Source organism: Alternaria postmessia, assembly GCF_024291825.1.
Source record: "Alternaria postmessia strain BMP 2775 chromosome Unknown scaffold_133, whole genome shotgun sequence".
Taxonomy (NCBI): domain Eukaryota; kingdom Fungi; phylum Ascomycota; class Dothideomycetes; order Pleosporales; family Pleosporaceae; genus Alternaria; species Alternaria postmessia.
Genome location: NW_026260206.1, coordinates 26,751 through 53,179, shown reverse-complemented (window position 1 = coordinate 53,179; position 26,429 = coordinate 26,751). Strand labels below are relative to the sequence as shown.

Genomic DNA, 26,429 nt, shown 5'->3' with positions numbered 1-26,429 from the left:
CAGAGAAGACGCAGGATCATTTTGCATGCCCCATGCAGCATCTCAGGCCATTCGTAATGCGTAGAAACATTCAACGTGACTACCAGCACTTGAGCTTCCTCCAAAAGCTCTGTTTCGGCTCATCCTCGCTATCCTTTTCATTCTGTGTATGGGCCGCATAGTCATTTGGGTCTCGGTTCGGGTTCGAGTGAAGAGGCAGAGCGGCAGTTCGATTCGCAGGACCGTCTCCAGCAGTGAGCCGGCGTGCTTCTACTACACGACGTACGAGTACTTTGATGAACGTTAGCAAGCCTTATTCCAATTCCTCTCCCTCTCACATTGTCTTTTGCGCAATGTAATTGCGACAGAGGTGTCTTACAGGCAAAAGTCTCTTCGATGTTGACCATCTCCCTCGCACTCGTTTCCATGAAGCCACACTTTCTTCGTCTCGCCCACTCGAGGCCTGTTTTTGCCTCTACGACTCTTTGCCCTTGTAAATCGCACTTGTTGCCTACTACGCACTTGATCGGTGGTATCTTGCCATTGTCTAATCGATTTTCTGTCTCCATTTCTATCATCTCCATGAAGTAATCTAGCGCGTCGAGCGAGTTGGCAGATGTTATGTCGTAAACGAGGAGAAACGCGTCGGACTGTAGGTTCGAAGCTGCCCAGAGACCCCGGTATTCTTCTTGGCCCGCGGTGTCGGTGAGCATGAGGTAGTAAGGGACTCCATCGACGGTTCGAGTTACGGAGTAGGAGTCTTCTAGGGGAATGTTAGTTATGTGAGGCCAGATGCGACGAGCATAGGCGCAAGGCAACATACCTATCGTAGGATCGTACTCAGATGTCCATTGACTCCTCACAAGCCGTAGTGTAATCGAACTTTTTCCTGTAACCAAGTCAGCGTCTCAATGCTTCAAGTCCGACTTTGAATCGCGCATACCACAGCCTCCATCTCCACACACCGTGATTGTTATCCTGTTGTTCTCGTCCATTGTGTCCTCCTCTTGCGTTGCCCTGATGCGAACTGCTTTGGTTCCCGAGACGTATGCGATTTCCACGCAACGGATAATTGGGTCGTAACCGCGTCCGTTTCGAGTTGTCTATGCTCGTGAATGCGCTTGACGCAAACCGCCTTCCTAAACCAAACACTCCTTTTCCTGCTACCCAGACGGGATCCTATCAATTCGGCCCAGAAATATGATCGCAAGGTCCTTGTAATTCGCGGTCGGAATCGCAGTCGGAATGGGTAACGTTTCTCGCTCAGGTCCGACGAAAAGTAAACCACGGCACAGAAACAAGAAAAGATGTCGCGCGAAGGATTGACGACTCGTGTCAAGGCAGCGTTGTCGTCGGCAGTCCAGAATACCAAGAACCAGAAAATGAAGAGGCAGCGCAGCGCAGGCTTCACCTCGTAATAGTAATACCCAAGAGAGAGAAAGCCCCAACAACAAATTAATGAACGAACAGTGCCCCCAAAACGGTCCCTAGTATCCAAAGCGCAACGTTAGAAATGAATCAGGCATGAAGCTGGCCAACTTTGGACGAAAAAAAGAAATGAAGGATGAAGATCGCTTGATGCCCCCGTTACCTCTTTCGCGGTGGTATCCGAGCCTTACCCATCCCATCTTTGACTTTCGGTGCGAACGTAAAACCCTTGTACCCTTGTCGCGCGCTCATGTCATGGCACAGAAACCATCGACAGAGCCCAGATAAGGCGCAGACGCTTAGGCCGCAGGGGATCGAAGGATGCAAAGGATCATGGCCGGAAGACGGCCCCACTTGTTTGATTGGAGGCTGCTGCGGGCTTGATGAGGGGGGAACGAGGGAGAGAGCCCAAGCCATGTGGGTAACAACGTGCGACGGAGGAAGTTTATTTGCCTGACGAACTTTCGTCATTGGAGCCTACTTCCGCGATGCAAAGCGATACCGAGGCACGACACTCCAGCCTTTGCACAACAACCTCCGCATCTCAGGACAGAGAGAGGCCTGTGTAGTTGGCATTGGCTTTCCCTAGGCCCCCCAATCTAGTTGTAATCTGCCTTTCCAAGAACCTTGGAACTAACGAGTGCTGCCGGGGCTAACTGCCCGGGAACCTGCATGCAGCTCTCATGCCCCCCCTGTACGTTCCTCATTCTGCTTCCGTGGAACATGCAGCATTCTAGCGCCACATCACGTATTCTAGAGCTGCCTCCAGCACACGCCGCGCCCATGCCACATTCCCACGCGTGGGTTGTCTGATTAGAAGCGAAGCAAGGCAAGACAAGGCCGACGGCGAGTCCATGACACAACCTTGATCATGACTACTGATCCTTTCTTATCGCATCTCACCTTCAACGCCAAGTTGCGCAACAGCTGTGCGCTTCAGACAATACCTGTGCAAGTATATTACCAAGCGTAACAAAAGGGCCGGATATTGGGTTTGATTGTTGATGTTGTGATACGACTGCCGCATGATTTTGGTCTCGATAATGAGGCCACTTTACGCCACAATTAAGGCTTTCCTGGACATCGTCGCGTCGAAGACAAGCGAATGAGCGGGAAGAGAGCGGGGAAGAGTTACAAATGGATCGATGGGTCAAGGAAATTGTTGGGGTTTACTGCAGTTCGTCCAGATCATCTTAGTTCGGGTCCACTATTCATTTGATATGATCTGATCTGATGTGATATATAGATGATCGAGTCAGTCATGCGATCCACGCATCCTGACAAACCAACACATACACTTGACCGATTGTCGCTGATATATACAACAGAATAACAACAGCGCATTACCGCCAAACGAGTATGCCCGAGACATTTACGTGCATGTTGCGCCTCATCTCTTAACCTCCAATTTATGAACCCGGCAGCCGAGAAAAATCGACCACACGCGCCAAACTCACCCCAATTTCTTGTCGCCCCAAATCATAAAGCATCAGACAGTGATAGAAGAAAAAAAGAGGATATGAGTCTAAAAACTCCCCCATAAGACGATTCGCTCTCGGCAAGTGAATGTGAAGTTCGTTAAAGGGAATATAAGTAATGGGGTATCGTTGGACCAAAGCGGAGAATGACACGAAACAGAAGAGGAAAACCGTGAAGTAGTAGTAGAGAAGAGGATGCTCCGACCAATCATGCTCATGATTCCGGCTCCGTTACTTCATCGATCGCTGGTGGCGGGATGAAGCCTTGCGAAGCCGCAACTTCCGTGCGCGCTGCTTTAATAGCATGAGACTCGCTGATACTGCCTTGCTGCGGCGATCGTTTAGTTGATGGAGCCATTGCCGAAGGGATGGAGGATTGTTGTCCGGTCTCGGGTATCGAATGAGGAAGGATAGTCTGATGGTTCTGGTGGCTTGTTGAGAAGTGGCGCGGTGAAGCGCTTTTCTTGCTCTTGTCGCTTGCGGCGGAGGATGTTCTAGGTGATACTCGCCCTTGCTGTGAAGAGAGTTCGCGTTAGTTCTAACGATGTTGTCAGGAGTGAGAGTTGTAACTTACCTGCTTGGCCCACCGCAATCCGCACGAATTACAAAGGTCCCGGTTCCCTGAAGGACCCCTGCGCCACTCGGGCGTTGTTCTCGTGTGGCAGTTTGCACAGTCTTTCTGCATTTGGCCAGCACCCTTTCTGCGCTTCCTCTTCTTTTTGGCTGCCAACAGGCTCTGGACTTCTTCTGCTAGGTATCTATTCCGCTTTTCCATTTGTCGTAGCTCGTATTGCCAGCTTGTGCTTCGCGTCGTCTTCAGTTCGTCAAATACGTTGTCGTCTGAGGCTAGACTTTGATCTTGATGGCCGAGCTGGAGGCCATTGTGTCCAGCGAATGTAGCAGGAGATTCCTCGGTAGTGACGAAGAGTGGATTCGTGTTGGACGTCATTGGCGTGTTTGAACCAGCAGGTCCAGTCAAAGACCCCGCGGCAGGTGATGCTGCTCCTGACATCTGGGTATGAATAGAGTTGTGGGAGTCGCGCTCATGCTTGGTATTTGTATACATGGATGGGCGGCCGGCATTGCTATTCCGCGAATACTTGAGGAGTCGCGTTTGCCCAACGACGAAGGTAGGTTTCTGGCCCTCCGTTGCATCTCCAGGATATATTGTCGTAAAAGCCTGTAGAACCTGGCCACGCTTGTTAATCATTTCATGCTTGACCTCGCCTTTCCTGCCCCCTCTGGCAAGCTCTAAAATCCGGCCGAAGTTGATCTTTGACTCCTGGCGCATGAGAGATTGTATGCTAGTGCCGACAAGGTCTTCAGGCTGCTTATCGAGCAACTGGCGCACGTTTGACGAAACGTACAAGAACATGCCTGATGTAGACATCTTCGTCCACAGCTCGTTATCACCGACGCCGCCAGACTCGCGTACGATAGCCTTGCTCAGAGTATAGACTGGGCGTTCACGGCCGACGAGGATGATGCACTTTCGACCCTTCCCTTGCTCAGTATGGAGGGAGCCATGGCCTTCGAACCACATGTATCCGCTCTTCTTCCGTCGTATCCTGAACACAACGTTGACTGATGCGCCATTGGTAGTCTCCTTCAGTTCTCTTGTGACCGGAACGATGTCGCTAGGATGGCAGACAGACGACAGCGCTGTTCCGACGAGCTCGCTAGGGTCGTATTCTAATATTCTGTTACTGGCTGGTGACAGATACAAGAAGAGTCCCTTGAGTGACAAGACGTGGACGACGTCGTCGCTGTTCTCAAGCAGGACCTTATCCCAGATACGTCTTGTCATCTCAGAATCGCCGCTTCCGCTATACGCAGCGAGTACGTTCGACACCTCATCCTTGGAGATGGTCTGGCCTTGTTCGGCTTGTTGTGGCTTGTGGTGGTCGCTGAAAACGTAACTCGGTATGGACATCCCGCGCTGGTAGTTGACCCGGTAAGAACCATCTATAACATGATCAGTTCACACACGGGTATATTTATTAGATACGAGGGCCTACCTGAGTTCTTGTTAGTCATGGCTCCAGGCTGCTCCACAAGGTCAACCTGGAAACCGACAAAAAACTTCATTTTGCCGCCTGGTTCCCAAGCGATGGGAATCATGGTCAGAAGGTTCATGAACGGTTGACCGCCTCTTCGGTAATTAATCAAGCTGATCTGCGCTTCTGCACGACTCTCAATCATGTTCTTGAGATAGTAGACCGAATCGTCGTCAACGTAGTTTCGCTTGATTCCAGATTCGACCTTTCCGTCAGGTGCCTGCAAGAAGCGGCAATTCCGTCCAAGAATCATATGTCTTGTGTAGCCGGTGAGTCGCTCGAAGTTTTCTGAACAGTAAACAATAGGAATGTCGTCTAGCTCGGCATCGCAAACGACAAAAGCGCACGAAAGATCGACAGAGCCGATGTCGATCTGGGGGTCAGGTCTGGTAGCTACGCGCATCTATCCGCATGTTAGCAATTGACATTCAGACAAAGTGATCCAGGAACGTACTAGTACTCCGAGCATGTCGAATCCTGTCGACGAGTAAGCATTCTTGAACTGCGTCTTCATGTGAGGATTTTGATGCATCGTAGACGGAAATCCGCCTGCAGGCTGCTGCCATGGGATTTTAAAATCTTGCAGTTGCTTGTTCATGACCTCTTTGGGTAGGTCCTGTGCAGGATCTTGTCCGATAGGTTGCTGATTTTGTAGTGAGGCCAAAGTCATGCGTGTCGGGACACTGTTGGAGGAGCGATGTTCACTCTGGGGCCGGGAAGTAGAACGCATGCTGGACTGGTCCTGGCTAGTGGTACGGCTGAGGAAGCTGGATCTCCCTGATTTGACTTCGGGCGTGTTGTTCAGTGAAGGCCGTTTGAACTGGTCCTGGGCTTGTCCTGATGGCGTGTTATTCCCTTGGGGGGCAGCAGGCATGGGCCCAACAAAGTCCTGGTTGAGGGGGGAATCTAACATGGGGGTGTTGAACTGGTTACCGGGAAACATGTTCATATCAGTTGGCATCATATTGAGCGAGTCGTCCATGTCCAGAGGCATGGTCATGCCGTTCTGATACGATCCCATGTCCAGGTCGATAGAATTCTTCTGGTGCATGGGCGAAGCGTATGTAGAGCCAGGAGTGGCCATGTTTGGAAACGGAGAAGCCTGGCTTTGGAACTGGGTGTTGATGTTGAGGTCCGCAGCAGGCAGCTGGTCGTTTTGTATGTCGGCAGTTGTTCGCGGAAAGGTGTTGCTGCGCATCATGTTGTCCATGGCCGCGGTAGACATATCGAATTGGAAATCGTCCATGTCGCCCCCATTGGGATCTCCGAAATTCATCATGCTCAACCTGCGCGTGTCGGGGCTGCCAAGAGTCATCTGCTGCTGCTGCTGCTGTTGTTGTTGTTGTTGTTGCTGCTGCGGCCCTCTGGCGTAGACGGGCATACTCCGCCGGCGGTTGTCCTTGTCGTTCTGCGCGACTATTGAGTCCAGCGACTGGCCCTCGACCATGTTGAAGCCGTTCATGGCGTCCCCGTTCATGTTCATCATCACGTTCCCATTGTTGGCCTGGTTGAAGGGCCGGGTGGGATATGGATAGCCATTCATGGTGGCGGGCGGGGATGCTCAAATGTCAAGAGCAGCGAGGTCGGTCGTCCGGCACGGGGTTGTAGGCATCAAAGGGAGTGGGCAGCGCCCGTGGGCACGGTGGTGGTGCGCTATCGCTTCTTTCGCTGGGTGGACGGGTCGCGGCGGCGGGGAGTGCAGCGTCTCACAAGCGACATTCGAGGGCGGCGGCAGCGGATGGGCTCAGAGGCGGCAGCTCAGGTGCAGCAACACGTTGGTCAATATGGGGCAGGGCAGGGCCGGGCGTGTAAGGTTGGGATGCGAAGAGCGAGGATGTGTAGCGTCAGTGGAATGCGCTAGGTGCCAAGCCAAAAGGCCGCGTGCGGGATAGCTGCAGAAGATGACGGAAGCATGTCAGTGGCTTCACGCGAGCAATTATTGGGGGCGGCACAAGCACCTTGAGCACAGGCGGCGCGGGATGGGATAAGCAAGAGGCGAGCGACAGCAGCAGGGACCAACATATGGCATTTTGCACAATGCCATGCTCTGCCCTACCGGTGGGACCGATGCACCCAGAGCCCCTCGCAGCGCCTCATCACTGGCACACATGATCTGATGCTGACGGCTATCGGCTGAGGGCGCCTCTATCGGTCCTGACCTGACTGAAGGGAAGCCCGCGGGCGCCCATGTCTGGAGCCCCATCAGATGCACGCCGGCCCTAAGCGGCCTAGCGCAATCCGACGCTTGGCGCCATCGCTCGAGACTTTTTGGACCATCACGACGGGACTGCACGCGACGCAAAATGATATTGAGGAGTGTAGCAGCGCGCAGTGGTGGGTCGTGATCAATTCGAGATGGACGCAACTGCTGACATGCTGCACAGCGCCCCGGGCACTCGCACGACACGCTCGACAGTCGTCCCGCCCGCTGCAGCGATTTCTCTCCACCGAGACCGACTCGATTGAAGCCTCGACCGAAAACAGCCTGAAGCAGCTGCAGTCGATAGAGGCCCAGCTCAACACCCACCTCCAGCAGCCGGTGCCCTCTGTCGACCCCGAGACCCATGCAACCTCGGAATCTGCCTCCGACAATGTCGCCCAGCAGTACCACCTGTACAAGCAGCAGTGTATGACATCTGTCTCCCTATCCCCGACTGCAGCCCGTTGACATGTCCCAGCCAAGCAGATGGGGAAGCTAGGAACCCAGATTGAGCCTCACTACCAACCGCACACCCTCCTGAACCATCCACCCTCCCCCGCCGACGTTACCTTGGAGTTGCTCCTCGCCTCCGAGGCCCACCAAGGCCATGTCACTTCCCTCTGGAACCCCGCAAATGCACGCTACATTCACGGTATACGACAAGGTGTCCACATCATCTCCCTTGAAGTCACCGCAGCCCACCTGCGCCGAGCCGCCAAAGTGGTACAGGAAGTTGCGCGGCGCGGAGGTATGATCCTATTCGTTGGTACACGCGACGGGCAAGATAGGGCAGTCGCCCGCGCAGCCGAGCTAACCAAGGGATATCATCTATTCGAGCGCTGGATCCCCGGAAGCATCACCAACGGCCAGCAGATCTTGGGCAGATGCAAAACAAAGGTAGTCAATGAGCTAGACGAAGAAGTCCCAGGCTTCGAAGAACAGCTCTACGACCGACCCGTCCTCCGACCAGATCTCGTAGTCTGTATGAACCCGCTTGAGAACTACGTCTTGCTGCACGAGTGTGCGCTGAACAACATCCCCACAATTGGTGTCATTGATACCAACGCAGATCCTACCTGGGTCACCTATCCTATTCCCGCAAACGATGACAGGTAAGCCAGCTTTGCATAATAACTAGTGCTTCATACTAATGCACTTCAGTCTCCGCTGCATACAGGTCATCGCTGGCGTCTTAGGTCGCGCCGGAGAAACAGGCCAAAAGCAACGTCTCGCTGCCGCCGCTCAAGGCAACATCACCTACCAGCCAGCACAGGGCCTCATCATGGCCGATGGCGACAAAGACGGAGACAAGACAGACGTCGGGAAGATCCTATCCGGATCCACATCGCGAATGGGCGAAGGGGTTCCTAGAGAGCGAGTTGATGAAACTACTGAGACGATAAACACCGGTCTTGGAAACGCGGAAGAAATGGCTAACAAGATGGATGAAGTGAGCAATCACGAGAGTCATCGAACGAAAGGAGGCAGGGATATCAAAGCCACTTCATAGAGCGTTTTCATAGCATGTAAATCACAGCACGAAAGTCATGTATAACAACAACAACAACATCTCGTTCGACTCAAAGCGTATGGTAGTTTTGTCCTGTTGATGTTCTGTGCTTACCTCCGATGGAACACCATACATCCCAGCACCGAATCTAGGACATAAAAAAGGACGCTGGATCCGAAATTGTCGCACCACACCTTTGCGAACGAACATGTCATCCAATCCACCATCGGCAACCCTCACAACCCAGACAACACACCAAGATGCAGGAGACACGTTGGGTTGCCAAAACGCCGATCGTCGTTAGAGCCATGCACAAGTTAGAGAAACAGCACAAACAGATTCATAAATCTGCGAGGTTGGCGGACGTTGTGTTAAGATGCCATTAGTCCAAGGGGGACCAAACACCCGGAGCACTAACCACCGAGCTAAAGCACTTAAAGGCCGAAGAAGAAGCAATGGAGGTCAAAGGGCAAAACAAAAAAGGCGTTCCGAAGCAGGAACATGACGTCATTTCCGCTAGTGCATCGTTGCGATCGGAATTTTGGGCCGTCATCGAATGAAATGTCTTGGATCGATCTCTGCAGTGGCGCCCGACTATAGGACTATTCCGTCGGAGGTGAAACGTGTCAAGGCGGTAAAGGAAAGAAAGGAGAAAAGCAGACCATGTGGGTTTTAGTACCTAGGCAGTTGTAGGAGCGGATGCTACCAAGCGGAAAAGGAGATATTATTAGGGCCAAGTACGTTTTTCAAGGCGAACAATCAAAAGGGATGCGAGGCTATACAGAGTTTTTGTGGTTTTGATAGACTACTACACATTAGAGCGATGGATGCTAGAGCGGTCGTGCCACCAACACAGCGATATGAGGAAAAGGGGCTATGATTGTTTTCAAGCGCCCGCCAATGTGTTGAAAGTGCTGTACCGCCGGAGTAGCTGAGCTTTCGAGTCCTAGTCAAGGTCATCGGCGCTCGTTTCTGTTGCTTTTGCGGGTGCAACTGCAGGCTCAGGTGCTTTGCCGTAGAATTCCAGCTTGCCTCCGTCTAGGAGGACGCCCGCGCGGTCGTACAGCGAGCGTGCTCGAACGTACGGGTCCAGCTTCCAGTAATTCTGCCTCAACTGCTCTGCAACGGCGTCCCTCTCTTTCCTCTTCTCCTCCGCTGGCACGCTGTCACCCGCGTGTACCCACTCTAGCACCGTAGTCTCGTACTTGTCGACGATCTGTTGCCTCTCGCTTTGCAGCTCCTGCTTGGGCTTTTCGTCGGCCATCTTGTCGTTCTCGCCGGGTACAGGCTCAGGGTACTTGTATTCCCACTTTTCGTCTCCGCCCAACTCAGTTGGGATCTGTGACCTTGGTACATAGTTGCTTAGTTCGTCAATCGTCTTTGCGAAGTGTACTTTGCCGGCGACGACGGGGTCGAGCCAGCCCTTGACGATGCTCCATACAGCGTTGAAAACCCAGGGTGCTCTGTAGACGAGGACGGTACCAAGTGATTCCGGATAGTTTGCCTCGAAGCACTTGATCATGAATTTTACCGGTGTGTAGTCCATGTTGGCCATGGAAAAGTCGGTCATATCAAAGACGATAGTCTGCGTTTGGTCAATAACCCTGATCTTATGACCTGGACGGAATTCAGATAAACTTACGGCTGTATCAATCGGAGGCCTCAACAGCATGCGCGCTGTCTCAATGGTGTATACTGTGAATCTTTCTAGACTCTCTTCCGTCTGCTCACCGGCCTTGTGTAACCTCGCACGAACAAAACACATTGGTCTCCCCTCAATATCCAAGCCGTGCAGATAACTCTTGCCCATGCGCAGCTGTGTCAAAAAGTCATCGGCGTTCTTCTTAGCTTTGGCATCCGTGCTTGCGGTCTGCAACGCAGCGAGCTCTCCCGTCTTCATTATGTCGTCGTCGACGTGCATCTCGTTCAATCTCCACTGCATTGTAGAAATCATCATGACAAGTGCCTTCTCAACATCCCATTTCCGGGCGCGCAGGAAGCGAAGAAGAAGAGCATCAGGATGGTCATGCTTCACCATGCTCCAGAAGGTCCTTCGCAGCTCTTCCGGGGGAATGTTGGCTATCGCCGCCTTGAACTCTGCGGTTTGGCCAAACTTATCATCATCAGCCGATATGGACAATCTGCTGATGTCCGAGGGAGTAGAGCCTCCAGAAGCAGTCGATGCCTTGTCGTCTGCACCCTTCTCGCCTCTGTTCCTCTTGAACACATTCAGCCTGCTCTTCTTCTTGTCCTTCTTGCCGTCTGCTGCTGCCTCGCTTGTGGTGGGCGATGCGACCTCGTCAGCGCCGTTCGTAGCTTCCGGCCCCACTTCCACACCGAAGACTTTCATAACAATCGCCCAGAGCTCACGTAGCTTCTTATCCTCTTCTGCTGTGAGAGTGCCTGGCCTCCCTGCGGGAGTGTTCGGCGCCATGACGAGGTACGAGTCTGTCAGATGTGTGATTTCAAATTGATCGGGGGTGGATTGCTTTGCTGCCTGCGGTTTGGGGGAGTTGTGCACAAAGGGAACGAGCAGTGCGCCGCCAATTGCGATTCCAGCGACTATTCCTACAGTCCAGAAGTTGGTTCCGCTCTCCTTGTGAGGTGCCCTCGCCGTGCTCTGCCGACTGTGATGTAGTATGTATGCGCGTGTGACCCGGTTGGTAGAGCTAGAGACGGCAGGTGGGGCGATGCGGTGCTCCGGAGGATACGCAGATAGTCGAGCGCGGGGTGTAGAGGTGTAAAGTAGTCTTCGTAGGGGCTGTGCGCGAGGCAACATGGAAAAGTGTCAGATGGCTGAGCCTCGAGGTGACAAGTGCTCGCGTCTGCTTAGTGTGACGTCGGCAGAGCTTTTCGGATGCGTCGGACGAAAGTTGCAGCCACGACTCTACGTATTGGATACGGCAGCGGGACGCCTTCAAGTAAGCCGCTCCAAGTCGCGTCCGGTGGTAATTTGCTGAATGCGATATCTCAAGACAGGGAGGCACAGGCGCAGTTTTGGGAGCAAGAGCCATGGCATCATCAACCAATCCGTCTTAGCGTAATTGCCCTGCGTTGTGGGGTACTGTTTACTTCGTATCGTGCCCGAACTAAGACCGCGCTCTAAGACAGCAATAGCACTCGAGGCACATCTCGTCGACACTGCAATTGGTCGCCTGTCGCGCTGAACTTCCCTAGTAAAGACATCTCCCACCGAGCACAAATGGCTTCCACAACGCCCACGACTACGCCCTCGTACCGACGCACACGCAGCAAATCACCTCGATCACGTCCGACTACACCCCTCCGCGCTTCTTCGCGCTCTTCTTTGCGCGACTCATCCCAGCGCGGTCGCGCTGCTTCTGTGTCCGGCAACGCACTAGAGGGGCTGCAAGATGGGTTTGCTGAGTTGAGCGACGCAATGGCGGATCTTGAACAAAACTTCCTGCAATTGCAACTGATGCACGAAAGTCTGGCACGCTTCTCAGAGAGTTTTGCAGGCTTTCTATACGGAATGAACATGAACGCTTTCTGCGTAGACTTTCCTGAGGTGTGTGACAAGAAAGTTAAGAGGAGAAGACGTGGGGCAAGGTATAATGCAGCATGTTTACTAATGTGGGAATTGTAGGCTCCTGTTCAAGAATCATTCAAGCGACCACAGAACCAGCCTGATCAGGGTGCTGCAAACCTAAATCGCTCCCAAGGCCCTGAAGACATGGAAGCCACATTTTTGACGACCGACACTTCCTTCGTCGACAACCCACCGAGCAGCAAAATTGCTTCCAAATTCCAGAATCCGCAAACGCCGGCACCAGCTGCAAAAACATCAGGTGTGCCTAGAGGAAGAGGGGGAATACCGCGAGCAGGGGGGCGCGGCGGTATACCCACGCGCGGGGGTGCTCCCAGAGCAGCCAGGGGCGGCACAGGCATAGCAAGAGGGATTGCTGGACGGGGTCGCGGAGCACGTTGAGCACACCATGCATATGTGGTGATATCCGGAGAAATGCATAGATCAGGTGAATGAAGAAGCTTGTGCTTTAAAGTTTCGATTCTCCTACTTGACCATAGACTCGCATTACTACATTTCTAGTTGCAGTCGATGCGAACTAGTATTAACTTCCAGAGTCATCGTCCTTCTATCATTACCACAGCCTCCTGGTCTTGTTATGTCCGACTCTCAAGACGGACTTCATTACTATTGTGGACCCAAAACAAAAGAGGCAGCAAATGCAGTTATCTAGGCTGCCTTCCTGGAGAAAGGGGTATACTGCAATAAACTCATGAACCAAGACTGCGTTAAGGTCGTAAGAAAAGATGAAGAATAGGGTATCAGGTTGGAAGTTCAACTTCCTGTGGTTCAAACATCTAATGCCAACCGATCGATGAAGGGTATCCCGTGAAGATGACGTTCACGTCAACACTCCAGCATAGCGCTTTGCATGCTGGCTGCTGCTCTCTTTTCGTAAAGCCCACCCCTTGATAGCAATGACCACTGTGGTCCAAGCCATGAGGAGTGCGGTAAGGCCCATGACAACCGTAAAGATGAACATGGCATCGAGGTTATACGATTCAAGAGCTGCAACGGTATCCTTGTTGCTGACCATAAAGGTGATACCACCCGAAATCAGACAAAAGGCGGTGATAATTTCCGTAGGTGGTCGGGATGGAAGGAAGGAAGTCGGTGGTGAGATGTACAGAGTAATGTAGGTCAGACCGCGGGCCAAAGCGAACGCCATGAACATGCTGCCCCATTGGGTATGGATCATGGTCGAGACCATTGAGCTTTGGTGGTGAGAGCTCATCATCTTGCCGAGCAGCATAATGATAAGGGCTGGAAGTGGGTTCATGGAGAAGCGGTATTGGCTTGGCTGTTGCCAGGATTCATTCTGCAGCGAGGTTGCTTGTGACGCGACCACTCCGCTGTTGAGAAGGTCTCGCACTCTTGTCGACTCGATGCACATGCCCAACTAGGAAGGTTAGCGATGATGCGCGAGAAGGAAGTAAGGCTCTACTTACCAAACCACCACCAAAGAACATAACTGAGATTGACACATGTTCCAGGTCCTGAGCGGTCCATGCATCGCCCCACGCAGCCAGGTGCTCCAGGAATACGTTCGTACAGCCGTAAAGCCAGATGACGAAGGATTCGGTAAACTCTGCCGACGGCAGCGCCGCCTTCCGATGACCGACAACTTCTTTTGTTGGCTTAACGTTCCATGCCCAACCGAAATCTGCAAATGCACCCATCCAACGGCCGAGTGTGAGGAAGCCGTACAGAAAGAAGATTCCTCCCTTCACTGTGTGGGCCAAAACGTTGAAAACCGCGCCTCCTCTCCCAATACCGCCATAGACGACAGCGCCACTGACTATTCCCACAAAACCCTGCACTAGTATTGTGCGCTCGACCATCACGTAGAGGAGGCGGACTGCCTGGAGTGTTCGTCCGACTGCAAAGCGAGCCACATTGCGGGAGAAGAAATGATCTATGGAAGTATTGTGAAGAAAGCCGCGCTTCTCTTCGTCCTCGTCGCCATCGCCGAAAGAGTCATCATCGTGTGTAGGCTTTCGTACAGGGCCAGGGAATTGCTGGTTTTCCGATTCTACGCTAGGAGACTGGGAATGGTCGTACAGAGATGCCGAGTTGCGTTCTGTACCTTGGCCCGAATCGCCGGACCATCGTGATGGAGCAGGGAGCTCTTCGTCGTGTACGCGCTGATATCTAAGCATATTTGCGGTCGTCAACTCGTCCTCCTTGGAATGCGATTCAGGCCTCCTAGCGTAGGCCTGAATGAGAGCCAAAAACACCCATGCTGATGCGATCCAGGTAATGGCCCATCCTGTCTTACTGTGTGCGTTCCCTGCATACATCTCTGGGGTCCTGTGGTCGTATACAAGGCCGAGCACAAGTGCTAGCGCATTGGTAGCGAGGAATGCCAGTTGTGAAGGTAGAGTATATCTTGAACAAGCGATGCTGAACATCACTGCGACTGGCAAAATGAAAACCCAGGCTAGAATCTCGAGCCCTATGTGCCAATACATGAGCGATGCATGTTCAGAAAGACTCCAATAGCCTCCAAAGCCGGTATTCTGTGGTTGCGATTCCGGCGCATCATGTACGCTCATGTCCATGCCAGCTCCGTCTCCATGCGCAGTCACGAGCGGCAATAGCTCGAGCAGCAGCGCTGCAGCGGCTATTGTCAAACTTCCGCGATTCGGCATATATGTTGCTCTCAACGAAAAGTTAAAGCCTTTGGTATAGACAGTGCTGCGCAAAGCTGGTAGTGTCGCAATGGAAATACGCAAGCCAGTCGTATGAAAGTCTGCTGTAATTCGGTACGTGCAGTTGGAGATATAAGAAGATGCAAGACTGTAGGGAAACAGCGGACGCAATAGTGAGAGGTGTTTCAATGCATGTGGCTGCCAGCGCCATGGGCGTGGCTCGCATCTATATTGTTTCCGGAAGATTCGGAACGACGAGTTTGATCAAGTCATAGCGACAGAAGTTTTGTCAGCTGCGAAGCTACTCCGATAGCATCGCATTCTTCGCAGGCTGTGACGTCCTATGCGAATGTCAGGCGCAAGGTGGGTCCGGGCAAGCACGGACTCGAGGACCATTCCGTCAGCCACCGCTAATGGCATCTTACACTCCACCGGCAAACCTCGCCATGCTAGTCGCAATAAATTCATCATGACAGCAAAACTTGTCTATTACGGAGTCCTACAAAGTGTAATCCCAACGCCATCGCGCAGTTGTAACAGACTCACTGTGTCACGTCATGCTTGTAACAAGGACAGGTCTGAGTTGCGTCGGATTCCGGTGACAGCGACTATCCGTCTCGGCCTTCCGTTGGCGAAGGGTGTTCGAATCGAAGATTCACATGCGATCTTCACCACCTTGGTCTAGGGTACGCCGGAAACTAAGACCACGCGCCTGTCAGATCATATTTTTCCCTAGCAAAGTTGCGCAAATTCCATCACCGCTATCTCCAGGCTTCGCCCGAGCCACACCCTTGCGGAAGACATCATTGGCTTTCACATTGTCATAGTCACCTGCGCCATACCTCTAATCCACTTAAGCTTTGTTTCTTCTTGGCAACGCGCACTAAAGGCGGGTATAATCCTGTGCGCAGACCGCTAAATGATCAGGTTCCGATTTCCATGTGTTCTGATGTTATCCGGCCACTTCCGAGCTCGCAGATGCTCACATTGACAGTGACTTGACTGCAACTCGTCATGTCATGCTTGATCGCTCTTGTCGATGTACTTTCGCAGCCGACTGGATTCTAGAACCGCAGTCTCTTGTTTCGGCGTCTTTGTCCGCATACCAACCTTACATCAGATGCCAACACTGAGCACCTTCCAGCCTTGCAGCCCCGGGCTTGACTCATCGCTTCGGAGTGATTATTCATTAGGCCTCCAAGTTTCTGCCTAGCCTTTGCAGCATCCGGATAACGTTGTTAATGCAAAGGTCTACCGATCCTGCAAGGTGCGAATCGCTAATACACGAAGTGGGTGGGCCGCGCGGACAATCATTCGCTTGAGCAAACATCGACTTTACCTTCTCCGAAAATACTTCTCCATCATCTGATCCTGAAGCCAAGCCATGGAGTTCTTGACTGTCCCTAAGTCCATGCAATCGGCTTTCGGAAACTGTCGACCCGACTCTCCGCTCTTTGTTGTTGCCGAGGAGTCTCAGTTGCCATGCATGTCGCAGTCAGGCCATGCGATCGCTGATTGTGCCTTTCATAAACCCCGATCAGTCGAGTCTTGTGATGCAACGTATATGGCTTGGGTTGATGTGCGATGGTGCCGTGGATTATGTACCCTAGGCCTTGCGTGCTCGCTCATACGATCAATAATATTTGGTACGGTATCGTTTTACTGCGACTCCATATTTCTTGAAATTGATCTGCCATCTGCTACTCCACCACCAGTACTGGAACAAGTTGAAACACTGCATGGATTCGGAGGACCAAGGTTGTATATGATTGTGTGAGGGGTGTGTGGCTACGCCAAGCTCACAGTCTACAAGCATATTGGTTGGACATAATAGTTCAACTGTTAGGAATTGAGTACCTGTGGTCTCAAGCTGATGCGAGATGACAAAAAAGCAAGACACGGCGTGTAGACTTAAGTGAAGAGTGGAGAAAGTTTCAAGTAGATTTTTGAGGTTAAGAACTCTGGACAGCGCGGAACATGTCTTGCAATGGTATATGAATGCATCCAAAGCGGTAGTTGTGAGTTTGGCACTAAGGCTATCGAGAGCATCACGTGACTGCGCGAGGGCCGGCAACATCAAACTACTGGCGTGCGCGAATCAAAACAGGTCCATCAACATCTGGAGCGCGACACACCCCCACCTAAACAAGCTCCACTCGATCAACACCATGCTTGACGTCGAAGACTTTAACGCTGTTTATCACGGCCTGTACTATAATGATGGCCTTGTTCAGGAAATTCAATCATACAGGACTGCGCTCGGTGGACGAACCTTCTTCGAGCGGCTGTTGACACTGTTGAACATCAAGGGCAAGTCGTCATCTCTTTTGGTATTAACGATGGACTAACCGGAATGTAGGAAGCAAGATGTACCCTCCCAAAACCCCGCAACAACTCCAAGACCTCCACCAGCGTATAATCTCTTCCAATACCACACTACACAACAAACACTGCCTAGTGTTTTACTTGCTCAAAGACTTGTCAGCACAACACCACGAAGCGACTGAACTATCGGAAGCATTTGCGAAAGACGTACACCTTGAGAAGCGGTTTTGGACATTCGTCGAAGGACTCTGGTTCCTAGACCATCTCCAGTTCTCGACAGCTGTCGGCCACTTGACGTACCCGGGCATAATACCGACTTTCCCTGATGAGATCATGTACACACTTCTGACTGGAAACGATAAGCTGAGCAGTTTAGGCATGGCAAGGGATCCCAAGGACGATATATTGGCTTTAGCGTACTATAACTGCGTACGGCCGCCGCTGGATGACCAGAAGACTAGGGACGAGTTTGCCAAGTATCTTGCAGGTCGTAATGTCACGGAGATGTACCAGTGGATTCACAGCAGACCAGACTATGAGCAGAAGCCGCTGCTGGAACTCCTTGTCGAGCAAACCCTGGACCACAACGCTTGGTCTCAGGACCCCGAACACGAGGTGTACACGCGAGATGCCAAGGCTTTCGAGCTGGTCAGTCTGCCGTTTACCAAAGAAGAGGAGGAACACATCGAGAAGTTTCTCACTGAGGGCAGGGGGAGGACATTCCAGAGCGCGCAAGATCTGATCATGATGCGTAGGATTGCGACCGGCAAGCTAACCGATGTTGCCGCTGATATTGGTACTCGTGGCCGCAGGATAGACGGTGTTAATTGGGAGAGCTTGAAAGACGGTGTAAAGCGAGGACTGGGGCCTAGAAAGGATGAACAGAGCTTCGCTATCTAATACGAACAGCCTGCATGAACGAGCACGTCAACTTGACTTGACTCTATATGCGGAGCGGAGGCGTCTCGGCGTATAGTACTAAACTCGGACCACCACCTACTTCCACGTATCTCCGCCTGCTTCTCACCGGTTGCTTACCAGAACGTTAGAGCATGGTCAGTTGTGAGTCTGTGAAGGCAAAGAAAGAGAGCAGTGGTGGAGTGGTGGGAACGAAGAGGGCAAGTGTTGGGCCTAGGGAATAAGGACAAATGACAAAGAGGGCGAAAGTCGGGGCATGATTTGCCTCGATGCGATTATGTGACAACGACAAAGCATCCTATGGAATTGTTTTGCTGTATTCGGGTATGGGGTAGGCATCTGGGTGTGCAAAAGGTGTTCTTAACATCAATTGAGATTATGGAATATATGTACCAGCGCTACTTCGCTATTGTGATCGCCTTCTGTGCCAACATGCTGTATTCGCTAGGCGCACACGTGCTCATGCGACGGCGCGCCTGACGCGTTGCTGCGCCCCTGACGCGTTGCTGCGCCCCTGACTCCAGAACGTATCATGGAAACATGTACGACGCGGCTCCGCGAATACTCCTCACTCATAGTCACTGCTAATGCTTTTGCGCATACCATTAGCCTTGACAGTTACTAGTTTTCCTCTTCGTATACATCTTGTCCGTAAGCTACGGCGGCCCGCACCGTGTACTCCTCGACTTCTCCACAACCCCACACCCACCATGCCGCCCAAGGCAACACCGTCTGAGTTTCCTACACAAACATTTGCAACGCCTGCAGACTTCGAGGCTTTCCTCGAGCGCGAACATGCCACTGCGCCGGGCGTCTACGTTAAGCTTGCCAAGAAGAGCTCCGGTATACCGTCGATAACTGCCGCTGAAGCTGTCGAAGTCGCGCTGTGCTATGGCTGGATCGACGGTCGCGCCAACGCTTGCGATGACGCGTTTTGGACAGTGCGTTATACGCCGAGACGAGCGAAGAGTATATGGTCTCAAAAGAATGTTGGGACGGTATCGCGTCTCATCGAGGACGGCCGAATGCGTCCTGCCGGCCTGGCAGCCATTGATGCTGCGAAGGCAGACGGAAGATGGGATCGTGCATACGCGGGCTCTGCTACAATCGTAACGCCTGATGACCTCAAGGATGCGCTTGCTCGGGTGCCCGCAGCGAAAGCTCATTGGGAAAGCATGAACAAGAGCGATAGATATGCTGCATTGTTAAGGGTAGAGACAGGCACGAAGAACGCAAGGTCGAAAAGAATACAAGGCATAGTCCAAGGACTTGCGACTGGAAGACGGCAAGGTAATAATGCTGGTTCAAACCGGGCAGCTCGAAAGATCCCTCTGAGAGTTCAAAGAGCCAGTCCAAATGCTGAGCCAAAGGTGCACAGGACTTCGCCACTTCGAGCCGGACTTCGACAGCGCAGGACCTGAGGGGTGCAGACATATCATTAACATGCCGGCTAATATCCCTTCGCACACCAGTTCAAGGGAAGCAAAAAGGCTCGACTCATTTGATAAAGATGGAAAAATAAAAACATACAACAGCGGGGATTCGCTAGTGGTCACCCACCTAACTACTAATCCGCCGGTACACTGCTTGTATATGGCTGAGCGGACGGGAAGCCTAATTTTCAGTGTCCTATGGTCGTATGTATGAGAAAAGGCTTTTATGGTATCTATAAAGTCGATTCATTTGTTTCCCTAAACTAGCAAGCAGTGCGATAGTCAAGTAGACAGGACTGCCTTCGTAAACAACATCGCCTAATGGCTGCCCAATCTCCTACGACCGCGTTTCAAGCGCCACTGTCATCGCCGCTTCCTCTATCATCACCAAATCAATCCGGAAGGCCAAAAACCCCAGCACGGCTGCTCAGGAGAAGATATTCGAAAGCCAACACTTTTAGGCAATCTTATAGGCTCGACTCTTCAAGAATACCACGAACTAAGATCAGTATCTGGTACACGCATCGCGAACGCATACATGCAGGCTTGACATGATCATTAATTCTACTAAAGACAACGAAGTCTAAGGTATGGAAGTCTATATATAGGTGTAACAAAACGGTGCACCACCCATCGTGCTTGAGGCATCTTCAATGGTGATGGACCCAGGGTACGCCGATCCCATGTCTAGAGTGTCTTGGAGAGTCGCAGCGGGCGAGGTAAGATTGGACATGGCGGTAGGACCATATAAAGCCTTCGTGCGCTCACTCGGCTTCAGGTTTTGCCAAGTCCAATAAAGCCTGTCAATCGACGCGTGGTGAAAGAAGAAGTATGGATCAGCAGGAGAGGCTGTGAAATCTCCTGCAGGATCGCCACCAAGGATGAAGTGACCAGCTGTTCATCATAGTCAGCAAGAAGACGCTCTAGTTTGTGGGAGTCACTCATACCAGTATGCACGCCCATAAAGTTGTTCTCGAAGTTGTTCGGAGGGGCGCCGCCTTGCAAGTTTTCCCAGAAGGATTGGTAACTGTCGCTCTTGAGCAGAGAAACCACGTCATCATCTTTCAGCCATCCCTCGCCGGTAAAGCTGGTAATGTCGCGCATAAGGCAACGTGGGTTGTAGCCGAGGCCATAACTAGGGCCAAAATCCTGGTTGGGATTCAGTGCAACGCATTCCGATGCGGGAAACAACGGGCCAAGATTGACAGTCCAATCCTTGAAGGGTCCCGAGGTTACGCAGCCACCACCTGGGCCATGCGGAATCTTTATCTTGGGATCGCTGTTTAGCGGGATGCCACTGAATGTCTGCAGAGTTCAAGATACGAAATTAGTGTATGCATCGCATGTATTCCACATTGTCATAACTCACCTGGTTGCTGCAACCCTTGGCACCCTGTCCGGAAAGTGACGTGTCTGAGCCGTCAAGTAATGGGGACTTTGCGGGATCTTTATACCACCTGGAGTAGCTGTAGTAGGGCTGGGAGCCCTTATAGCCGCACTCATTACGCAAGGTTTGTTCATACGCCCAAGTAAAATACCGGTGCCAGGTAAGGAAATTACCCGTAACGCTATACGAAGTCAGTACGTATCTAATGTACCATCAATGTAGGGGCATCTACTGGATATTGAAGGACTGCTGGATATGTGTTGCCACAAAGTCGTCTACAGATGTGGAGATGCGAAGTCAGTGTATGTCTCACATGCATTTTGTACAGTCAGAACTTACCGTATCTGTTCTTGCAGCCCGGGCACGTTTCCTTTGATGTCTTGGACGGTAGCTTCCCTAGGCACTGAACGGCGCTGATGTATGCCTTCTTTTCGGTCTTGGAGAAGGTAGACCTTCAGTACTGTCAGCGTGGGGATCGAGAAGCGTTACGACCTTGGAGACATACCATTCCTGCCTGACTTGAATGTTGGTGGGGCTGCACTTCTTGTACTGCGCTGGCTGTTGAACAGCTTGGTAGAGTTGCTGATTGAGTGCAGCACCACCAGCCATCAGGTCCTGCTTAATGCTACCTAGGCCAGCGAGGATGTCATCAACGCGATCGAAACTCCTCTTCTCGAAGTGCTTATCCTCGTATGGGAGCGCATTCCCTAGAGCCAAAGGCAATAGCAACGCAGCTTGAAAGGAGCCTCGCATGTCGTGTGGTTTGAGAGCGATATGGTATACCGAACCAGATGTCTAAAGGCAAGCCGATTTGAAGGACGAAACGACAGGATTGACAGTCACTGTAACAGACAGATGAGAAACGAGCGTCGTGCCGGCTATGCTAGAGGTGCGTCTTGAATCCCTTCTTATACGTTGTCAGACGAGATAAAACGGGAATATCAGTCTGATAATGCCTAGAAACTTGCCCAGGTAAGCTTCGGAACACTGCCCCTTGGGGTCACCAATGCCGACGCACAAAGGGGTCCTACCTGTCATTGCCCAATAGACATGGCATGAGAATCCAGAAGGGCATAGTGTAGCGTTTACCCTAAAAAATCCTCATGTTCTCGAGCTTGTGTGGCACGGATAGGACCACAGTATGTTGCCGCGTACATGCAGGTTAAATCCTTCCAAGCCTGCGCGATAATTCGATACTCCATATTCTACGAACCCCGAAATACTGTGTAGTCCGAGCGACCGGGCGCATGGATCACACGGTACCCTTAATAGCCGATTAGCTTCGCCGGTATCACAGCCAACTTCCGCGCAGCTAGGATGATGTATGCTTCACTACCATACGAGGGATTCTATGGTTCCTCGGGCCGGCCGTCAAGAGCCGTTCCCACGCCACTCCCGCTGAATGAGCTTCATCCACCTCTATCTTTTTTTTCAAAAACTGAAATGACGATGTATCTATACACTATGCCTTCGCATACTACAGCGAGAGACTTCTATGGAGAAAGGGTTCGAGTGTTGCAAGTCTGCTGCGCTATGGAAATATCAATGCCGAAGAAATATCTGTGCTTGGCTTGCAGACTGCGCCGCATACCAGCAGGAAGACACTATCGCGTACTCAGGTGGCGTCTCGTAAGGATGCAATATGCATAAGCGAGATTGGTTTAGCCTATCCTGCACCCTACCAGCCGATGCAAGTCCCACCATTTTGTAATTAGTACCAAGTAAATTGAACGCAGCGCAAGAACTGATGCGATCAAGAACTGGTACAGTCAACAACTGGTACGGTCAAGAAGAGAGTTGTTAATAATAACCAGGTCAAAATTGCTAGCAACTCTGATCGAGGTCAGGGCCCATGCATGACCTCGGGAGCTACAATCGAAGGATTCAAGCTATGCGTTCCGGACTTTCCATATTCTCTTCGCGCGGCTGAACCTCCACCGTGGGTTCATCTCGCCTTCAACCCCATTTTTCCTCCCGCTCTTACTTTCCAACATGTTTCCAAAGCTCGACGTGCGAACAAATGCACAGACAGTATGAACCTGACATGGGACAATTTGCTGCTTGGAAGCACAAGTGGCATAACAACCACTTAATCTGGCTAGGTACCAACAGGCTACTTCATCCTGAGTAGGTTTGTGTTGTGAATCATTCTGCATGATGTGATCCTGACCATCAAACCGGTACTACGTTCATAGCAGTATATCTTCGCTAGTTGGAACGGGCCACCCTCAACATACAGGAGACTCATCATTTTTTCCGTTGGTCTCTTTGTTGGATATACTTTGCGTCTTTCAGCAATCTGATTAAGATGACTATCAATTTGTTTGCCAAACAAGTATCCGGACTGCTCTCGCCCGCCCCTTCGCAGGCGTACCTTGAGGAGAGCTATGCACCAGAGATGCTGGCTGCGATTGGGACGTTATTTGGATTGGCGATGATATGCGTGCTGCTACGAGTTTACGTAAGGGTCGTTATGCTAAAGGTGTTCGGCGTCGATGGTATGTGTTTGTTTAGTATTAGGCAAGTTATTCACTGACTTGGTTCTGACAGATTGGTTGATGATGCTTTCAGCGGTATGCGTTCCGAATGAACGAGCTACTCGCAAAAAACGCTCTACACTTTGACGATTGCTGACAACACCATCCACAGGTTTTAAGTGTAGCATGCTTCTCCTCTTTCGCCGCACTCACGCATGTTGGAGTAGGCCATCACGTTGAGTACTTCACCTATGTACGGCCTGATCACCGGAAGAGATTCTTCGAGATATCATGGTGGTATGCCTGGATACTTGTTGCCGCCTATTCTAGTATCAAGATATCCATTGCTTGCTTCCTACTTCGATTCGCGGATCATCGCCGCCATTGGCAATGGTCGCTATATGCCATGATAGGTGCGTCCATAAATCAACAATGAAGGTGTGAGCTAATCTCCCTTTCTCGTAGTCATTTTAATCCTGTTCACCATTGGATCCGTTCTCTCATTGGTATTGCAATGTTTACCCATTCAAGCAGCATGGGACTTCAATTTGCGGCCGCCTACAGGGTACGGTCATGGCATCGAATCGAAAAGAAACACGCTCACTATGACAGAAATGCAAACTGCTACTCGACCACGACGTTTCGAAATACTGGCGTCTTCAACTCCGGTACGTTCGCCATGAATCATTGCATAGCCGCAACTGACATGGAATGCCAGTGTTTAACTTGGCTACTGATCTCATCCTCGCTCTATCACCCATGCCCATTATATGGAAGATACAGACAGATCTACGAACTAAAATCTCACTATGCATCGTCATGGGACTCGGTCTATTGTACGTATCTAAAGACCTCAGGTGATGCATCTATGGTATCCTAGGCTAACGATATTAGTACCTGCGGTGTGGCTGCCTACAAGATACCCCTCCAGTTCCACTTCTTCGATGAGAAAGATTTCTTAGGCCGGGGAGCATGGTATTACGTCTGGCAACAGTATGTCTCCGATACTATCGCTTCTTTCAAAGGTCTCCCATCCTGACTACCTACCATCTAGAACGGAAATGAACGTTGGAATTATCGCAGCTTGTCTACCTACTCTGAAACCCATAGCTGCCAGCTTTCTCGGCACGGTCAGCGCTCTGACGTCAAGCAATCGATATGCATCACGACACCCGACTACCGGGCCGTCCCGACCTAACGCCTCAAACGGATACATAAGGCAAGCGGAGCGCAGTGGTACACGTTCGTATGCGATGAAAGACTTGAATTGCAGCAACGAGGGTTCACTCAATGGTAGTGCGATCGACAAGGAATACCTCGAGAGTGGAGTAGCACATACGACGCACATAGGACGGGTGAGTTGTGCGGCAGGAAGTGAGGATAGCATATTACCCGCCCAGAAAGGGATTATGAGGACTGTTGAGGTCGAGGTTTCGTGATTTTGATGCGTTATGGTCACATCTCACTTCCGGCTGCGATTGTGGAGACCTAGGTACTGGACGTTGATGAAAAAATTCGAAGAAACACCCAATCAATTGTAAACAAAGGTTCGGTCGAGATACTTGGTCGTATGTGAAAACCACGGGGTGTTCGGAGACCCATCTACTTGTTGCATTGTATTGCCATGTCCTAGGTACCATACTTTGGCACCACTACATCAAAGAGAGAAACTCAACACCTCTTAGGGCAGAGTACTTATTCTTACTACAATAAAGCGTATTAAATTCATATAGATATATATAAAGACCCTAGAAGACTACAATACTATTAATTTTTATAAGTTTTCTTATTAGGAGACAATGAAGGCTGTAAGATATACCTTATTATTCCTGTATCTGTCCAGTTTCTTTCTTGTATGAGGTGGCACTGTAAACCAAGCTAAGAGGATATGCACAGGCTGCAAGACTCATTGCGGTAACCGCAATGATCGTTGATTCAGTCCATTTTATACGTATTCTACTCCAACTGGGACACCAACATCTTCGGTATCGCCATTTAACACTTCAGATACTGGCCCCCTCCCATCTCCGCTTCCTCGCCACACAACCTCGATCAATTTCCCAAATACTGTTCTGCCGGCGCTATTAACCACAAACCATACTTTCTGCTCCACTCCATTGCGATAAACAACAAAGCTTGTGATAGCAAGAGTCTGTTTCTCGCCTGTGGAATCATTCTCAAAGAATAGGGGCGACTGGCTTGATGAGATAAGAGTACCTGTCGGAATCGGAGTATTCGTAGAACCAGATGAGGGCAGCTGGGACAGATAACGGTCGAGGAACTTAATGGCAGTTGGAGAGTTACTCTGTCGCCCTCCTTCAATCCAGAATAATGAGTCTTTTACGACACGGATTTGGCCTGGTGTCTTGATTCCACTAACTAAGACTTGCTCTTCCCCAAGTCCACTTATAGGCACGCGCCGTATGCTTCCGTCATCGACACCACGAACGGAGCTCCAGTACAGCCAGCCTCTCTCCTCGTCTACTGCGATTCCTCCTGCGTAGGAGATGGCTGAGGCGTAAGAAAGAATAGAATAGTCTAGACCTTCAGACACATTCCGCACCAAAGAGTCGTATGATCCATCGAGATTCGCCTTCTTGATTAACCCCGTAAACGAGTTGCCGTAGTAAATCTTTTGTTCTTTCTCTGCAACCGTCATGCTCATAGTTTGCCCATAGTGATCCTTGTCGGCGTTCAGGACAGTCTCCGCATCACCACCGTCTGTACTTGTGCGGACTATATCTTGGCCTGTCGCTGAGAAGAGAGTCGGAGTCGAAAAAGAGTATGCGAGTGCATATGCACCAATGGGCTCACTGGCCTGGGTCGTATTCGAGTTGGCGCCAAACTGTGTAAGAATAGTCGCGTTGATACCGCGCGTGGTCAGACTCCGAAGTGAGGTGGGCCATCGAGGAATGGGTGTGCTGCGATGACCTACACCTGTGTCGAGGACGATGAGGCGTTCTGGTTCCAGACCAGCAACTGCAGTGTAAGCCTGGAAAAGGGTAAGCAGTGAAAGTAAAGAGATCATGATCTCTGGTC

The 26,429-nt window shown here is 51.3% G+C and overlaps 11 protein-coding genes across 11 annotated transcripts; 5 read left to right on the top strand and 6 right to left on the bottom strand.

Moving 5' to 3' along the window:
• Window positions 1-79: 79 nt before the first annotated feature.
• Window positions 80-974, bottom strand: J4E82_010596 (uncharacterized protein; the record flags this gene model as incomplete). The annotated part of the gene is made up of 4 exons (XM_051736807.1): window positions 80-270; window positions 359-742; window positions 803-868; window positions 923-974. The coding sequence occupies 4 exons, from the start codon at window positions 972-974 to the stop codon at window positions 80-82; spliced, it is 693 nt and encodes a 230-aa protein (XP_051583453.1).
• Window positions 975-3,226: 2,252 nt separating this feature from the next.
• J4E82_010595 (uncharacterized protein) lies at window positions 3,227-6,485 on the bottom strand (the record flags this gene model as incomplete). Its single annotated transcript, XM_051736806.1, has 4 exons — window positions 3,227-3,379; window positions 3,460-4,850; window positions 4,904-5,345; window positions 5,397-6,485. 4 exons carry the CDS (start codon window positions 6,483-6,485, stop codon window positions 3,227-3,229), a joined length of 3,075 nt encoding a protein of 1,024 aa, XP_051583452.1.
• A 760-nt stretch (window positions 6,486-7,245) lies between these two features.
• J4E82_010594 (uncharacterized protein) lies at window positions 7,246-8,652 on the top strand (the record flags this gene model as incomplete). The annotated part of the gene is made up of 4 exons (XM_051736805.1): window positions 7,246-7,276; window positions 7,327-7,569; window positions 7,621-8,254; window positions 8,304-8,652. 4 exons carry the CDS (start codon window positions 7,246-7,248, stop codon window positions 8,650-8,652), a joined length of 1,257 nt encoding a protein of 418 aa, XP_051583451.1.
• A 946-nt stretch (window positions 8,653-9,598) lies between these two features.
• J4E82_010593 (uncharacterized protein) lies at window positions 9,599-11,431 on the bottom strand (the record flags this gene model as incomplete). Its single annotated transcript, XM_051736804.1, has 1 exon — window positions 9,599-11,431. One exon carries the CDS (start codon window positions 11,429-11,431, stop codon window positions 9,599-9,601), a length of 1,833 nt encoding a protein of 610 aa, XP_051583450.1.
• Window positions 11,432-11,854: 423 nt separating this feature from the next.
• On the top strand, window positions 11,855-12,601 carry J4E82_010592 (uncharacterized protein; the record flags this gene model as incomplete). The annotated part of the gene is made up of 2 exons (XM_051736803.1): window positions 11,855-12,181; window positions 12,260-12,601. The coding sequence occupies 2 exons, from the start codon at window positions 11,855-11,857 to the stop codon at window positions 12,599-12,601; spliced, it is 669 nt and encodes a 222-aa protein (XP_051583449.1).
• A 439-nt stretch (window positions 12,602-13,040) lies between these two features.
• Window positions 13,041-14,499, bottom strand: J4E82_010591 (uncharacterized protein; the record flags this gene model as incomplete). Its single annotated transcript, XM_051736802.1, has 2 exons — window positions 13,041-13,598; window positions 13,648-14,499. 2 exons carry the CDS (start codon window positions 14,497-14,499, stop codon window positions 13,041-13,043), a joined length of 1,410 nt encoding a protein of 469 aa, XP_051583448.1.
• A 2,519-nt stretch (window positions 14,500-17,018) lies between these two features.
• On the top strand, window positions 17,019-18,075 carry J4E82_010590 (uncharacterized protein; the record flags this gene model as incomplete). Its single annotated transcript, XM_051736801.1, has 2 exons — window positions 17,019-17,160; window positions 17,210-18,075. The coding sequence occupies 2 exons, from the start codon at window positions 17,019-17,021 to the stop codon at window positions 18,073-18,075; spliced, it is 1,008 nt and encodes a 335-aa protein (XP_051583447.1).
• Window positions 18,076-18,803: 728 nt separating this feature from the next.
• J4E82_010589 (uncharacterized protein) lies at window positions 18,804-19,514 on the top strand (the record flags this gene model as incomplete). The annotated part of the gene is made up of 1 exon (XM_051736800.1): window positions 18,804-19,514. The coding sequence occupies one exon, from the start codon at window positions 18,804-18,806 to the stop codon at window positions 19,512-19,514; it is 711 nt and encodes a 236-aa protein (XP_051583446.1).
• Window positions 19,515-20,124: 610 nt separating this feature from the next.
• J4E82_010588 (uncharacterized protein) lies at window positions 20,125-21,666 on the bottom strand (the record flags this gene model as incomplete). The annotated part of the gene is made up of 6 exons (XM_051736799.1): window positions 20,125-20,420; window positions 20,474-20,831; window positions 20,896-21,094; window positions 21,146-21,188; window positions 21,253-21,365; window positions 21,419-21,666. 6 exons carry the CDS (start codon window positions 21,664-21,666, stop codon window positions 20,125-20,127), a joined length of 1,257 nt encoding a protein of 418 aa, XP_051583445.1.
• Window positions 21,667-23,221: 1,555 nt separating this feature from the next.
• On the top strand, window positions 23,222-24,829 carry J4E82_010587 (uncharacterized protein; the record flags this gene model as incomplete). The annotated part of the gene is made up of 8 exons (XM_051736798.1): window positions 23,222-23,411; window positions 23,464-23,486; window positions 23,563-23,803; window positions 23,856-23,955; window positions 24,003-24,058; window positions 24,109-24,226; window positions 24,285-24,383; window positions 24,445-24,829. The coding sequence occupies 8 exons, from the start codon at window positions 23,222-23,224 to the stop codon at window positions 24,827-24,829; spliced, it is 1,212 nt and encodes a 403-aa protein (XP_051583444.1).
• Window positions 24,830-25,335: 506 nt separating this feature from the next.
• J4E82_010586 (uncharacterized protein) lies at window positions 25,336-26,418 on the bottom strand (the record flags this gene model as incomplete). Its single annotated transcript, XM_051736797.1, has 1 exon — window positions 25,336-26,418. The coding sequence occupies one exon, from the start codon at window positions 26,416-26,418 to the stop codon at window positions 25,336-25,338; it is 1,083 nt and encodes a 360-aa protein (XP_051583443.1).
• Between the last annotated feature and the right edge of the window lie 11 nt (window positions 26,419-26,429).